Source organism: Anopheles arabiensis, chromosome X (genome assembly GCF_016920715.1).
Source record: "Anopheles arabiensis isolate DONGOLA chromosome X, AaraD3, whole genome shotgun sequence".
Lineage (NCBI taxonomy): Eukaryota > Metazoa > Arthropoda > Insecta > Diptera > Culicidae > Anopheles > Anopheles arabiensis.
Window position 1 is genome coordinate 13,405,255 of NC_053519.1, and position 15,293 is coordinate 13,420,547.

The following is a 15,293-nucleotide window of genomic DNA, read 5'->3' on the forward strand; positions in this document are numbered from 1 at the left end:
AAATCGTTTCCGGAATCGGAATCGACTTGGGAGTCGCAATTTGCTCCAATAACGGAATCAAACTTGACTCCAGAAATGGAGTTAGCTCCGGAATGAGAATTAGTTTTTGAATAGAAATAAGAAGTGTGGGAAGCGAAATAAATCCGGGAATCTCTGTGCGAATAGATCATTTACAAGTAAATTTTGATTCTTTGCCGCTATCAACACGTAGCCTATTCCTATGAAGATGCCGAAACCGACTCTGTTTCGAAGCCAATTCTGATTTCGGAGTCAATTTCGATGTCGGAGCCGATTCTGATTCCGGAGCTGATTCTAATTCCGGAGCCAAATCCGATTCCAGAACCAAATCCGATTCTGGAACCGGTTCCGATTCCGAAGCCAATTCCGATTCCGGAGTTGATTCCAGAACAAATTCCGGAACCGATTCCGGAACAATTCCTACTATCCGGAATCGATTCCAGAAAACTTCAGAGCTAGCCGGAATCGATTCCGACGAAATCTTCATTTCTCCCATAGCTAGTATGCAGGTTTCCCGTGGACAATATGTCTTCGGATTTCGCTGCAGATGTTGTCCGAAGTAACGACAGTCCCAAGATAGCAGAACTCCTTTACCTTCTCGAGAATGTCGCACAGCTTCCAAGTTTTTCTGAGTCTCCGGCAAGCGGAGGTCCTTCGTCTTCGTCGCATTGATTCATAATCCAGTTCATGCAGCTTCGCGTTTGAATTGGATGTTCGCCTCACACTCCTTCGCTGTTGTCTTGCCGATAATGTCGATGTCATCGACGTACCAGAGGATCGTACCACGGATGTCGTTGTCTAGCCCCGCGCCTCGGATGATACCCAACTTCTACTCCTCCGATAGTTCCTCCTGTTCCCAGATTTTCACGATCAGCTGATTCATCTCGACGGTAAGCCTCTCCGGCCCCATCTTGAAGAGCTCGGCCGCCAGTCCATCGCTGCCCGCAGACTTATTGCTCTTAAGCTGCTTAATGGCGCTGGAAATCTCAGCCAGAGATGGCGGGGGCACCTCGTCGTCTGCACCAATGCTGTCGCTGTTATTACTGCTGTGCTGCTGCTGTGGTGGTTGCCTTGTTCTGCCACTTGCACCAGCCACTTCTGTCTCTGCTCCATTCAGGTGTCCTTCGAAGTAGCACTTCCACCTTTCGATCACCTCCCGCTCGTCTGTCAGGAGATTTTCTTGAGCGTCCCGGCACATGGCGGTTTTAGGAGCAAGCCCGCTCCGTGCCTCCTTCAATCTCTTGTAGCATTAGCGGATTTCCCCTGACTGGAAAAGTTGCTCCATCAGCTGTTCATCTGACTTTTCATAACGGCACTGCTTGGCCTGGAAAAGCAGGGTATAAACAGCCACTCTCTAAAAAAAGGTCCTTCTTAATTGAAAAAAAAAATCCTTACTGACTCGGACAGGTGCGCATTTTCACCGACTCAATGAAGATGACAAATGAAACCAACACATGCATAGAAGACTCACAACAAAATTCGCTGCCAGGCGGTTCGAGAATTGTAATTAAAATATATTTAATTATTATAAGGAATTTAAAATTATAAATGATACTTTTTTCTTTTCACCCACTGCTGGGTGTGTACGTTCTAAAAACGGTGAGAGGGGGATTCGGCTGGGAGAAGGGGGGATGATTTGAGATGAACGTTGTGGTTTTTTTCTGTTTTGTTTTGTGTTGATGTCGTGTAGCGCGATTTTTGTTGTGTTTGTTAAAAGTGAAGAGAGGGAGAGAGAGAGAGAGAGAGAGAGCTTACAGTACCAGACAAATTTACAATTGAATTGAGCAACGAATGCAACGATTTGTGAAAAAGGATGAAAATTGTTTCCCCCCACCCACTCCATTGTTTTTTTTTCTCTCTTTCTTTCTCTCTTTCTCGTTCAAACGTATACAGCCACGCACAGAGAGACAGACACACCCCTATCTTACGCACAAACATACACTCTCACACACACACACACACACACACACACTCACACACATACCGGTGCACTAAGGGTATCTCACGACCAGGGTGGTAGAGGATTGTGATGTAATTCAAACGATCGTTTGAAAGTACGCGAGGAATTGTCGTTCGAAAGGTGTTTGTAGGTCCACCTTCCTTAAAAATCACCCCCACGGAACAGTACCTACACACGTACCGATTTTAAAAGGGAAAAAATCATGTACTCACACGCACATGTACGCATCGAAAAAACGGGGGCAATTTTTCTTCACACTATTAGTCGACGTGGAAAGCATCGCGGAGCAAGCAAAGCCCGCTGATGATTTGCGCTGGTTTGTCATAAATTGCACTGCGCCTATCGAAAAGGGTGCTACTCAAGAGAGAGAGAGAGAGAGATAGAGGGAAGGTGCTAAATGGTGCCATGTGCGGCTGGAAGGTATGAAAGGGGTATTGTTTCCTGTTCTTCTGAACTGAACAGCAGACGGCGACCATTTTTGATCACGCTTTTGCACGACCCACAAGCGCGCGCCCATCAGCTTCTCAGCCCTCAACTTAGCGGACAAAATATGAGCCCCCCCTTACCCCCAGCTGCGGTAGGCATTCGACCGCCGCAGCAACAAAAAAAATGGTCCTGAAGTGCGTCTTTACCATCAACAAGGGCCCACTAAAATCTACTTAAATGTACAATCAGTACAAATTAATATTACAGATACAATTCGGGATGCCTCCTCCCGGTCCGCTCGGTCGCGATGAGTCGTGGCTGCTGCACTGTGCATGAAACGAACGGGGAATGCACCGGGAGGCAGTCGGGACGCGTAAGATCTAACATGGCAAAGTCGTACGATGTGTGCGTAAATGTATGCCACCCGCGCGCGGGTGGGGGTGGTGAGCTGCCGCCGCCGCGAAACGAACAACGTAAATTCGTTCTCTCTCGCGCTCTCGGTCTCCGCGCCTTTTGTTCTCTAAATGAATACGGAAATGAAGTTGATGCAATCGCGTGCCGATTGTCAGTTGTCGTGCAGGCTGCCGCCGCTGCTGCTGCCCCCGCTGCTATCACCCTGGTCGTCGTCCGCCCCCGTCTCCATCGCGGTGACGTGGTGCGCCGGCATGGGTGCATCGTCGTCCTCCTCCTCCTCCTCGCCCTCGCCGCCGGCCGGCCCCTCCTCCCCGACGCCGTCCTCCAGTGCCAGCGAGGACGCGTCCTCGTCCTCCTCCTCCTCATCCCGATTCGACACCTTCCCGATGGCTCCCCCTCCTCGCCCGCCTCCTCCTCCACCCCCTCCCCCCTCGGTGCCCTCCATCGGCTCTTCCTCCTCTTCCTCCTCCTCCTCGTCCTCGTCCTCGCCCACCGTGCCGTACTCTTCCGGGCCGGGCGAGCCAGTGCCACCGCCGCCGCCGCCGCCGTCGCCACAGTCCGCCGACTCCTCACTGCCCTGCCCGGGAGCCGCCGCCGCCGCCGCCGCCGCCGCCCCCGCAGCCGCCACCACCACCCGCCCGTAGCTACCGCCGCCGGCGGCGTGCTGGACGAGCGTGCCCTGCTGCTGCTGCTGCTGCTGCATCACCGTCTGGTGCAGCTGCTGCGAGAACAGGCTGATCTGGTGCTGCCGAAATCGGTTCAGCACGTCGAAGTGCGTGTACAGGTTGGTCGAGTTCGCCTCGCTCGGGTAGAGGTGCCGGTCGAAGGCGGCCCCGAGCCGCTTCAGCAGATCGGTGAACGCTTTCTCCTCCTTCCGTATCCACGGCCGGTGGTCGTCCTGGATCTGATATGGGGTGACGTGCACGTGCACGTTGATGCACAGCCGGCAGAGCGTCTCGAGCAGGCTGCGGGACGTGATCCAGGTGTTCTTGCCGCCGCCGTGCCCCCCGTCCAGCCAGTACATGTCGCTGATGCGCGACACCAGCCGCATCATCGTGCTGTCGTCCGGCGTGAGCGTTTTGTAGTAGTGAAACTCGTAGATGAACTGGTTCAGCACCACGCAGCCCTTGCTGAACCCGATCAGCTTCAGGCTCGCCTTGTCGAGGTTGAGATTTTCGCGCCACCAGAGCAGCTCGGACAGGTCGTCCGGTTCGGCCGGTTCCTCGGCCCCGGCGGCACCGCCATCGTAGATATTGCTCTGCGTGGAAGAAAGGAAGCACATAATGGTTTTTTTTACATGCCGACACACACACACACACGCGCGGGCTACATACTTGCAAAATGTCGGCATTGTTCTGTTTGCACGGCACGTCGCCCCCGTACCCCTTGGTGCTGGAAGCGCTCAGCAGCTTGTGCAGGAATTCCTGATCGAGTATAGGTTTCGTGAGCTTTTTCGTAAGATTTATGAGCAGCCTGGAAAGCCGACACGGAGACAGAGGAAAGCGGAAGGGCAATTAGTGAACGATTCAAACACACAAACACACAAAATTGAAATGAAAAAAAAAAAGCCAGGCCTTACTCCTCCAGATGCTGCAGCGAGTAGTGCATGGGCGTGTGGTCCGGTATGCCCGCATTGTTGCCCCGCACGAAGTTGTCGAAGCAGCTGAACGTGCTGTACTCCATCCGCATCGGGCGCACGACCACGATGTGCGACTGGGGGAACGATTCTCGCAGCAGCAGCGCCGTGTTCTCCAGGTTCCATTTGATGTAGTTTTTGTTGTCCCGGTTGGATTCCATCTTTTCCGGGATGTCCTGGAGCGGGGGTGGCAACAACAAACATATTAACTCCAAGATTCAACGTTTTAAATAACGCTGGACGCGGGCAAACCCCCGTCCTCCCCTGGTTACCTGCACATCGCCACCGAAGTAGACGATCGCACTGCACTTTTCCTTCGGCGAGTTGCCGCGCAACAATGGCGGACAGTAGATAATACTGTTGGTACGGTTCTGGTAGCCCTTCACGCTGTTGATGCGGCAGGGCGTACCCTTACTATTGCTCGACTGCACGGTCGGCGCCTGCTGCGGCGCCTGCTGCTGCTGCTGCGGCTGTGGTACCGGCGCAATCGATGGCCCGGTATCAGCCTCCGTGTCCTTGGCGGCGAGGGAAGTGGTCGCCGTCGGTGGCGGCTCGTTGCATCGTACGTTACTCATTGCGCTGACTCGATCGCCGTGCTCCGGGGAAGGGGTAGGGGATTTCGGGGCTGGCTCATCAATTTATCGGCTGTGGTAAGAAAAAAGGAAAGGAAATAAAGAAATTTAATACTGGTACGTTTTGTTCAGTTGGTTTTTTGTAAAGAAATATTTGTATAATGAAGATTGAAATCATCTTATGAAAATATTAAGCAAAAGACATATTTAACTTTCGCTTCATTCAACAATAATTCAACAAGTACATGCAAATAGACGCGTTAGAAATGCAGAAAACAGAAACGCAATATACAACGCACAAAAAAAACTCTTTCCCAAAGAGGTCTCCAAATTACAAAAAAAAACCCTTTTACCCGTGCTTTACACAACCGTATTGCGCCCACTCCTTTTTTTTGTGTATATGGCGGATGAGGTGATGGTAAAACATCGTTGGGAAATAAATAATAATCTAAAGGCCAGCGGTTCCCAATCTTTTTTCATCCAGCGTCCACTTGTATAAGATTATTGCTGATAGTGCCCAATCATCGGGTGTCAGGAGTTCTAAGCGTTGCATATAAATCTCCCGTATGGAGTAGTGTTGGGTTTCATGAATCTTTCGTTGAGATTCATCCATATGAATCTTCCGTGATGTGTGATTCAAATTTGGAATCGAATCTTCAACGATTCACGAATCTCTAAAAATTCGCAAATCTTCAAAGATTCACGAATCTCCAATCTTTGGAGATTCATGAATCCTTGCAACCGAGATTCAGATTCCTTGAATAATTTCAAAGATTCATTCAGATTCATGAATCTGAATCAGATTTACGCAACACTAGCATTGAAGCTAAAACTGATCCTATTAGCATTGGCCATCTTCAAGCATTAGTTTTGATGTTCAATCTAGTGATGTAAGATCATATCCGGATTCGTTCAAATGATCCGGGTCAGTAAATGGAGCGAGTGAAACGTCTGCATCAGTTTTTGAAAGATCCGGATCACCGCTTCCCTGAGAAAAACAAAGGCGATTGCTCGAATGCGCCAAATGAGCTAGTGAACAGGTATCAGTTTCGGTTCACCATTCTTCTCTCTTCAGATAGCAGATCAGACATATCTTACACGTATGTGATTCTTTATACCAAAACGAGAAAGCCTGCTGACACCGTTCCGAATTCCGACTCATGCTTTTAATTCCACCACCCATGTCTTTCAAGACGTTTATATACACGAATAGCATATTTGTTCACAATGTGCAATCGTATGGAGAAATCTACGTGCGTGGTGTTATTTCCATATAGATATCGTGTAGATGCAGCTTTAGCGATATGTTTAGCGTGTTGTCCACTCGACAATGACGATGAAAATATAACTGATTATTTCATTCGGTCGCTCGTTAACACGTACTGCATCTCTTCGCCTCGTGATTCCTGTAATGTTTTGGGCCCCTCTCACGATTTTATTCACCGTTTTCCATATATTTTTGTATAGTTTTCTCATAATTTTGTTATCGTCCTATTGGACATCAATACAATCCGATTAAAAAAAATACGGCTAACGCTTAATATATCATGGGAAGGAGCCGGGGAAGGGGAAGGGAAAAACCATAGGAACCTTCCAAACAATTTTGGAAAACAGACAAAAATCCTTGATAGAGCCCTGAGATGTTCTCTTTCTCTGACTGAGATGTGCCATTAACTGACAGGTTTATCAGAGAACGAGCGATTGAATGATTGATCCCATCAAATGATCCGGATCAAATTTATGAATGAACCGGAACTGAGCTGATCTTAAAAAAAAACCCGTTTTTAATACCACTAGTTCAATCATATTGTTGGATTTTGTCTCCTTTCAATTTCGCATTCCGTTTCAATACTAAATTTGGAGTTCTTTAGAGTTCTGATCCAGCAGAATTGAGTTGAACTGGATGGCTAAGGAGGATCGGGTTGATTGATTTTCCTCTTCTTATATCTTATATCTCGGAATAAACATCGTCTCTCATTCATGTTATTCCATGTTGGAATGTTACAATCGTTCCAACTGCTTTGCTTGATAAGAATAACAATGTGATGATAGTAACAACCTTCCACCAATTAGGATAAACACCTGCTATGATATCCCAAGGTCTATGTATGATGGTGTTCAACATTACCACCTCTTATTAGTAATTTACGTTTTCCAATTTCAGTGGCGCGACATAAAATCAAAACGATTGCAACAAAAAGCAGAAATACTTTGATAAAAAAGTGAATCTGTTGACCCCATCAAGATGTATTCTCCCACAGTTTTTTCCAGTGGCGTTCTGGGCCATTCTTACACAAGAAGGTAAGAAAGCACCATGAAAATTGGATAAAACCAACATGTAAGTTGATCGTATCAATTTACAGGACTATAGCCTTCATCTTCATACCGATTCACGCAAAATTTGATACCGATTTACGACAATATTTGAGCTGAAAGTGAATGTAGACATTAGATGATAGCATTTCTGACACAAATAGTGCAATCAAGTTATCAATTCAGTATTGTTCAGGCGTGGCAAACTAGCAATACGCCCTGTCAGACGCTTTATCGCTCAGACATCGGTCACCAGTCTCACCCATCTGTGGACTGTTCCATGCATATCGCCAGCTGAAAATCGTCCAGCGCCTCCCCCCACTGGGACCACACCTTTGGGAATCACTGAATCTAAAGGGAAGGTGTTTTCGAGGGCAAATTTTAAACAAATCATTAATTACGTCGGCCCCGCGCGCGCGCTACGGGATCGCTGTACCGGTTGGTCGTGTTGGTCCCCCATCCCGCCCGCCCCATTCACACGTGACAGTGTGATAGCAGGGGAAGGGAAGGGGTGGAGGGACGTGGGGTGTGTGAATTGATGGGATGGAGGAGGGAAAAAAATGGTAAACATGCATCCGTTCCAAAAAACGAAAAACGGCGCGATATGTACATATTTCCCCCGACGCGAACGAAACCCATCGAAACCCATTAAATAGCCGACTCGCCGAACACTCATCGCGGATCAACGGAGTCTGCGATGCACACACACACACACACACACGTGTACACACAAACACGCACACTATGGTTAAGCAAATGGACGGAATAAAAGATGCGCGTTGATGAGGTGCAGTAGGAACGGAGCGGAATAGGGAGCGGAGAGGGGGGAAAGGGATGCAAGCGGGGGTTTGGGTTTGGGGTGCGCGCGTGAGACCGATCGAAGTTTAAAATTAGTTCTTGTTTTGCCGTCTAAATTTACTCAGCATTAAAAACAGAAGGAGAGCGTTCGGCGTACCGTACACACCGCAGCAACGGGGCGGTCGGTGGTCTAAGTGTGTGTGCGCGCGCGTGTGTGTATGTGTGTACACTCTTTCACAACAGACAGCTCTCCTGTGACGGGTCCAGTTTCGAGGGAGCAGAGGAAGAAGAATAAGGCGCCATTGTGCCAACAATCTTCCCTTAAAAGAACGCCATTATTGCCATCGCGAACCAGGCCGACGCCCGCTGTGCCGTGTGCCCTGCGCGTGAGAAAGAGAGAGCCTTTGCTTTGGGTGTATGTGTTCGTGTCCGTGTGTGTGGACGGGTTTTCTTCAGCTCAGCGGTGTGTCCAGCAGCAGCAGCAGCACTGCCCCACCATGATCCGGCAGCGCTCGTCCGTGCGGAGCCGCGGCTCGTCCTCGACCACGATCAGCGACCCGCGGGAGAAGGTAAAGGACTGCTGCCGCAAGTTCGTCGCGTTCATGTGCACCCAGGTCGGGGTGGGCGGGCTGATCGTCGCGTACGCGCTGGTCGGCGCGGCCAGCTTCATGTCGATCGAGACGCAGGAGCCGAACCCGCTGATCGAGCACGTCGTTACGCTGCGGCGGAACTGTGCGGCCGAGCTGTGGGACGTGACCGAGCAGCTCAACCTGTTCAACAGCTCGATCTGGCACTACGAGGCCGACCTGGTGCTGAAGCGCTACCAGGACGACTTTGCGGAGGCGATCCGGCGCGGCTACGACGGTCGCTCGCCGGAGGAGGTGTGGAACTTTCCGGCGGCCCTGATGTTCTGCCTGGCCGTGTTTACGATGATCGGGTACGGCAACATGGTGCCGCGGACGGCGTGGGGCAAGGGCGCGACCGTCATCTACGCGACGTTCGGCATCCCGCTCTACATACTGTACTTCATGAACATGGGCAAGGTGCTGGCGTCCACGTTCAAGTGGCTGTACACCTGGTTCCACGAGTGCAGCCACCGGAGCGACGAGGACGGCGGGCTCGCGCTGGAGGAAGGCCCGGGCGGGCTGGCGCCCCGCAAGCGCATCATCGTGCCGACGACCGCCTGCCTGTGGGTGATCACGATCTACATCGCGACCGGCACGATCATGTTCGCCGAGTGGGAGAAGTGGACGTACCTCGACTCGGCCTACTTCTGCGTGACCAGCCTGTGCAAGATCGGCATCGGCGACCTGGTGCCGGGCGCGAACATACTCGACTCGCAGAGCGGCAAACCGACCAAGCTGGTGATCAACTTCGTCTACATGCTGCTCGGCATGGGCCTGGTCGCGATGTGCTACATCCTGATGCGGGAGGAGGTGCGCATCAAGATGCAGGAGATCAAGGAGGACACGCGCCTCTGCCTCGAGGATCTCAGCTCCAAGTTTGCCAAGTGCTGCGGCACCAAGGACTCGCAGTACTATGACTAAGGTGTGTGTGTGTGTGTGTGTGTGTGTGTATGTTTGTGTGTTCGTGCGTGCTTTTTCGGTGTAATTTAGTGGAATTTGCAGACGTGTTAACCTATTCCCCTGTGCACTAAACAACCGTTCATGTCTATTTTTTCGCTTGTTCGTTTCGTTTCCAGCGACCAATTCCATGCCCGGTTTTTTGGGGGAAGAAGAAGAAGAAGAAAAGGAACAAGAAGAAGGTGAGACGCCGGTACCTAGCCTTCGCCTAGCCGTAAACGCTCATGTATTAGTAGTGTAACAGCATTATCAGAATTATCAACACAAAAATGCCATCGAAGCAAACCATTGTACCATACCAGTGAACGTGAAGATGAGCGGAGTGGTCGTCTCAGTGGTTCACGTTCGAAAAATGTAACAAATAATAAAAGGAATACTTCAATCAATCGATTTTTTTTAGGTTCAAGAACACACACGCACAAACAACCGTGCTCATCATTCAATCTCGTCCATCGTGCAATGGGTATGGTCGGTGCTTAGGGGGTTACATGGGCAGTGCTGTAAAATGTCACTGTCAGTGTCATAAAAACAAATCTGACTGAACGCAAATCTATATCAGCATCACGTACTCAATTGTGATAATCAGAGGTGATTCTCAAAACGATTGGTGAGTCACTATGTTATGACTTTTTTTTACTGTGATCAGTTCTGCAAAATGTCACTGACATAGTCATGACAAATTCCGGCTGAAACAAAATCATGTCAGCGTGACGAGCTCTACTGTGATGATCAGAAGTGAGACTCAAACAGTTGGTGCGACTATCACATGCTTGGTGACATTGTGTGCAACCAACTCTTGGTCAGTCACTTGGTCGCGACATTTTCTGTCGGTGATTATCACGATAGTCATAGGAGATATGTGAAGTGTGCGAGTGGCTCCAAGAACCAAAATGAACATATTTTCTCGCTCTGTTCGACCCGACAGACAATCAAAGCAGACAGAGCGAGACAGAATGCTCATGGGACCACACGCCAAATATATTCTACGAATGTCGTGATTATCATCGACAGAGAATGTAGTGACCAGGTGAGTGACCAGGAGTTGGATGCTAAACAAAATGTCTCCAAGCATGTGATTGATCCACCAACTGTCTGCAGGGTGGCCACTAGAATCAGGATTTTAAATTCCCGGTTTTTTTCCCGGTTTTTCCGGATTGTTTTGGGGGTTTCCCGGTTCACTATACAACTTCGTGTTCACTTCGTGTGTCGGTTATCGATACTTCAATTCTAAATTATTATATCATAAAGCGTTTTCAAAAATCGTTATCTAGCTGATGGTGAGAAAAGACGGGCATTGCGGGAAAGATGGACACTTGTCATAAATAATTGATAAAAGTTATCAGTGAATTATTTAACAATATAGTATCCAATCTGGAGGTGTGACAACACATTTGAGAACCATTTTTGGCATGATTTCTATCAAAATTTGTACAAACAAATTTTCAATCTTGCGCTCGTTTGTGGATCTTATTTGAGTACTATGGATCTAAAAGCTATTTAAATATGCAATCTTTATATTTTCGGAAGTTGTATATGAGCAAACAACTGAGCAAAAAATGACGATAAAAGCTTTAAACATATTGCTTTTTGGAGGTTTAGCATTATGACACTAACGTGTAAAGACTTTACCCCGTGACAAAGATATTTTGCATCTGCTATCAATTGTTGATTAACAGATGCCATCACACACCTTTAAAAAAGGGTAACCGGAAGTCATGGACCAACCAGCCACTGGAGAAAACATAAACTTAAGCGCCGACTTAAGCTCAGCTTATCAGTCAGAGTATCGGGTTTGACTCAAGCACTGGCACGACGCGTTCGGAATGTCATGACGCATTTCCATTGAATATCAGCAATCAAGCATCAAGCTACCACGGATATGTTCACTGTTTTCGCTGGTGATGCTCTCGTGATGCTCATTACATTTTGCAGCATTGGTTATGGGTGATGTAGAATCTACCAAACAGAGAGAAGTTTGAAGCAAAAGCAACATCGAATGAACAATGGGGCCTTTGCATGGAGATGCAGCACCAAAAGGACCATTTATAAATGGCAACAAAAAAAAGCATTTAAAACAAAATACTTCAATTGTCGTGTTTTCTTGTGTGGAAAGCATTATCACAACTCCAACATTTTTAAAATATTAAAAAATGGTGATCTTAGAATTTCTGGTTTCATTATTTGATCTAACCGCGTTTCAACCCGTAACCTAAAGTTTGTTCAAGGATGTTAAGAAGAAAGGGTTTACAAGTCAAATCGTTTCATTGAAGGCAATTATGTTACCCATTTAGGGCGCTATATTAGTCACAGAGCATGAACATATTTCCAAAATGAGCTTTAATTGAACACTACACCTCACATAAACATAGCTGAGGCTGTGAAATTAGCTGCGCTGGGGTGAAAAATTCCACACTGGAATGTGACCGTTGTGCTACGCGTAAAACGCATGGTTTGTTGACATTCTGATTCTAACTTGTCTGCACACCTTTGACAAGGTTTCGCCCATCGTTTAAACGATAAAGAATGGCTTTCGTTTGCTGCAATTAGGATGTGCTAGACGCTGCCAACGGTGTCACCCGCCCGCGTGTCAGTCGGTGCCGTTTACAAACCATTTGAATGTGCAATCAGCCATGGTGGAAATTTGCGCTGTTTTGTTAAATTACATTCTGGCTGAACCCTGTACCCTTCCTCCTCCAGAAAAGGGGGGTTGCATTTAGCAAGTGCGTGTGCATACACATATAGATGTACGTGTTGACGCGCGCTTGTGCGCTCGTTGCAGCTGGGAGCATTCAAGCACCAAGGAACACTTCCGTTCCAACTCCCTATTTTCCCTATGCATTTCAGGAAACACACACACACACCCACCCACACTCCTTTGTTTGGTACGCCGGGAGGGTGGTTTGGTGCGGTTTGCGTGAACGGGGTGACTGCGCATCCAAAGACAATCCGATCCCGGAGGTGGTAGAGGAGGCAGCAGAACAGCTCATCGCACCTACATGTGTATGTGTAGGGTTTGCCGTATGCGCGTGCGTTCCTTGTGCGTTACCTGCGAGTGTTTGTGTGGGTATGTTTGTGCGTAAATGTTACTGATGCTGATGCTGCTGCTGCTGCTGCTAAAAACACACGCCGCCAGCGGTGGCTAAAAAGGAACATAAACATCGTTAAACATTGGCGCACTTTTAACCGTCCACTTACCTTTGATTGCCGGTTGAAAGGGGCAGGTGGGGCGGGTGTACGCTCGCCGCCGTGGGATGTCGCTGTGATGCAGGAGTAAATGTTCCTTTCAATAATTCGTTCCTTCGCTTCTTTTTTCTGCTTCTGCTTTTCCCCCCTCCCTTTTACTCGCTGCGCACAGTTGATAGGAGCCCGCTTGGCGGGGGTTGCGATTGCGTACGTGCGTGCGTGTTGGTGGGTGGGTGGTTGGGTGGGCTGTAGGATGATTGTTCACAGTTGATTTCGATGCGAATTTGTGGCAATTGGTTCGGTATTTTCGCGACGCCACCACCACCGCCACACCTACGACCGAGCGAAAGGATGCTGTGGGAGTGCGGGGTGGGAGGTGGGAGCGAGAGCCGAGCGGCTTCCTAACCTCGCTTCACGGGGCTGGAACGGCGTCCTTGCGGCGACTGTTTGATTGTTTTGTTTGCTTTGCGGCGTGCAAAATGGACGTACATCATACACACATACACACACACACACACACACACACACACCACTACCGTATCCACCACTCAGCGCCCCTACCACACCAGGGTGCACACGACGCTCGCTTAGTAGGTTGGCGATAGTGGAAAATTGTTTTTCCTTCACTTTGCTGCACCTGCAGCCCTATCCCCGGGCGTAAACAATAGCACCCGGCCCGGCCTCTCGCAGCTCCTGGGGCCTGGGACGCCTAAACAATCTCACACACACGCGCGCGCACACATACACACACACACACCCACAACAATCCGGAATCACGCACCCACAGGCAGCTCGGGACCTTTCGCAAAGAACGCGTTCTTTCCCCGCTTACCACTGGCACGGGCTTGCCACCCTCCCGGCCTCACTTGGCGTCCATCCACAACGGGCTCGGTCGAAACAACGGGATGGAAGATTCGCACACACGCACACTATACAGCACCCGGTTGCACACACAAACAATATTTCACTGTTGTGTCCCAGAGCGAGTGTGCGTATGTGTGTGTGTATGGGTGTTTTCACCGCTCGTTCGTCTATTGTGTTGCAGAATGTTGATGCGCTTGTTGTGTGTATACATACACAGCCACCAGGGGGAACGGCTGCCAGTGTTGCCAAAGGGTCAACAAGCCGCCGCCACCGACGCCATATTGCCGCCGGGCAGCGCAGAGCCGCTCGCATGAAGTCGTTTACGGTGCCTGGTTACGTACTTCATCCAGTGGGTGTGCGTATATCCGGGCGAAGAAAACGTGCTGAAACGTTTTGAAATTATTTCAACCGATCGTTAGAACATTAACCTTTAAGTTGGCAACCGGATACCCGGGTATTTTTTTAACTTTAAACTGAAATAACTTTTGATTCATTGCTTTTATTGACCTGAAATTTTCCGTAGCCTCTCAACTTTTGATTTCTGATTTTTTGGTGCATACATTGTAATTTTAAACAGTCTGTAGGTATTTTATTTTTATTTCTTTGAACTTTACCACGTAAGTTTTCAACCAGCATACCGGGGTATTCCATACAGTTTTGATACATTCCAAATTTCAATTTGACCGTTATTTTTATAATAAAATGAAAAAAAACTTAATGAATAAATGAAATATAAGAGAATATATGGTCGGCATTACTTGCTTACGGCATTAAAATATAGAAAGCATTGTTTACCTATGAAAATCGTTAATTTTATGCATCAAAACGTGTGGAATACCCGGGTATGCCGGTTGCCAACTTACGTGTGTAAGGCCCGTGGTCTGTGCTCCATCAGATGTGTTTTTATCGGAAGGCCTGTCAAAATTTTATATGAAATTAGACAGATAACGTCGGACGTGCGATTTCGTCGTACGACGGAATCAAAAAATTTTGATTTCGTCGGACGTCGCATCCGATTTTATCTGTCAAACTAAATGTGTGGTGTTTTGTAGGAACAATCTCAACTTAATTTTTCATAATCGTTATATTAATAATCGCAATATTATACGAAAAAGCACGTGCGATAAAATCGCATGCGTTGGAGCACAGGCACGGGCCTAAATCTGGTTGCCAACTCTACGGTTAACCCTGTCACTGGCAACCAAAAAAAAAATATCATATTTCCAGCAAGGTGGATTTTAAAATATCAGGTGGTGGAATTTAGAGCATTTTGACAATTCGTCACTTGACGTAAGGTCCCCAGGATTCAAACATTGTTTACGTTTTTTAAAATGGTTCATTTAATTTTTCTACCACATTTTTTCGATTTAATATTCTTTAAAAATATATTTTGAGCTTTGCGAGTTCGTATTTAACATTAACTCATAGATTTAAGTTCTTTCGTGTTATTCCGTAAATTTATCCTATAATTCATTGTTTTTTCGACATTTTTGAGGATAAAAACTAAGAAATCATAAAGTTTTGCA

At 48.0% G+C, this 15,293-nt stretch overlaps 2 protein-coding genes across 3 annotated transcripts; one reads left to right on the forward strand and one right to left on the reverse strand.

Moving 5' to 3' along the window:
• Positions 1-1,511: 1,511 nt before the first annotated feature.
• Positions 1,512-14,029, reverse strand: LOC120906000. 2 transcript variants are annotated; one of them, XM_040317389.1, is made up of 6 exons: positions 12,916-14,029; positions 12,767-12,859; positions 4,727-5,099; positions 4,398-4,630; positions 4,153-4,291; positions 1,512-4,076 (listed from the first exon to the last, which is right to left on the reverse strand). In XM_040317389.1, exons 3-6 carry the CDS (start codon positions 5,027-5,029, stop codon positions 2,970-2,972), a joined length of 1,782 nt encoding a protein of 593 aa, XP_040173323.1. In that variant the 5' UTR covers positions 5,030-5,099; positions 12,767-12,859; positions 12,916-14,029; the 3' UTR covers positions 1,512-2,969. The 2 variants fall into 2 exon arrangements, with proteins under 2 accessions (XP_040173323.1, XP_040173324.1); XM_040317390.1 differs by lacking the exon at positions 12,767-12,859.
• On the forward strand, positions 8,240-10,106 carry LOC120906001 (TWiK family of potassium channels protein 18). The gene is made up of 2 exons (XM_040317391.1): positions 8,240-9,685; positions 9,840-10,106. Exon 1 carries the CDS (start codon positions 8,356-8,358, stop codon positions 9,682-9,684), a length of 1,329 nt encoding a protein of 442 aa, XP_040173325.1. The 5' UTR covers positions 8,240-8,355; the 3' UTR covers position 9,685; positions 9,840-10,106.
• Positions 14,030-15,293: the final 1,264 nt, after the last annotated feature.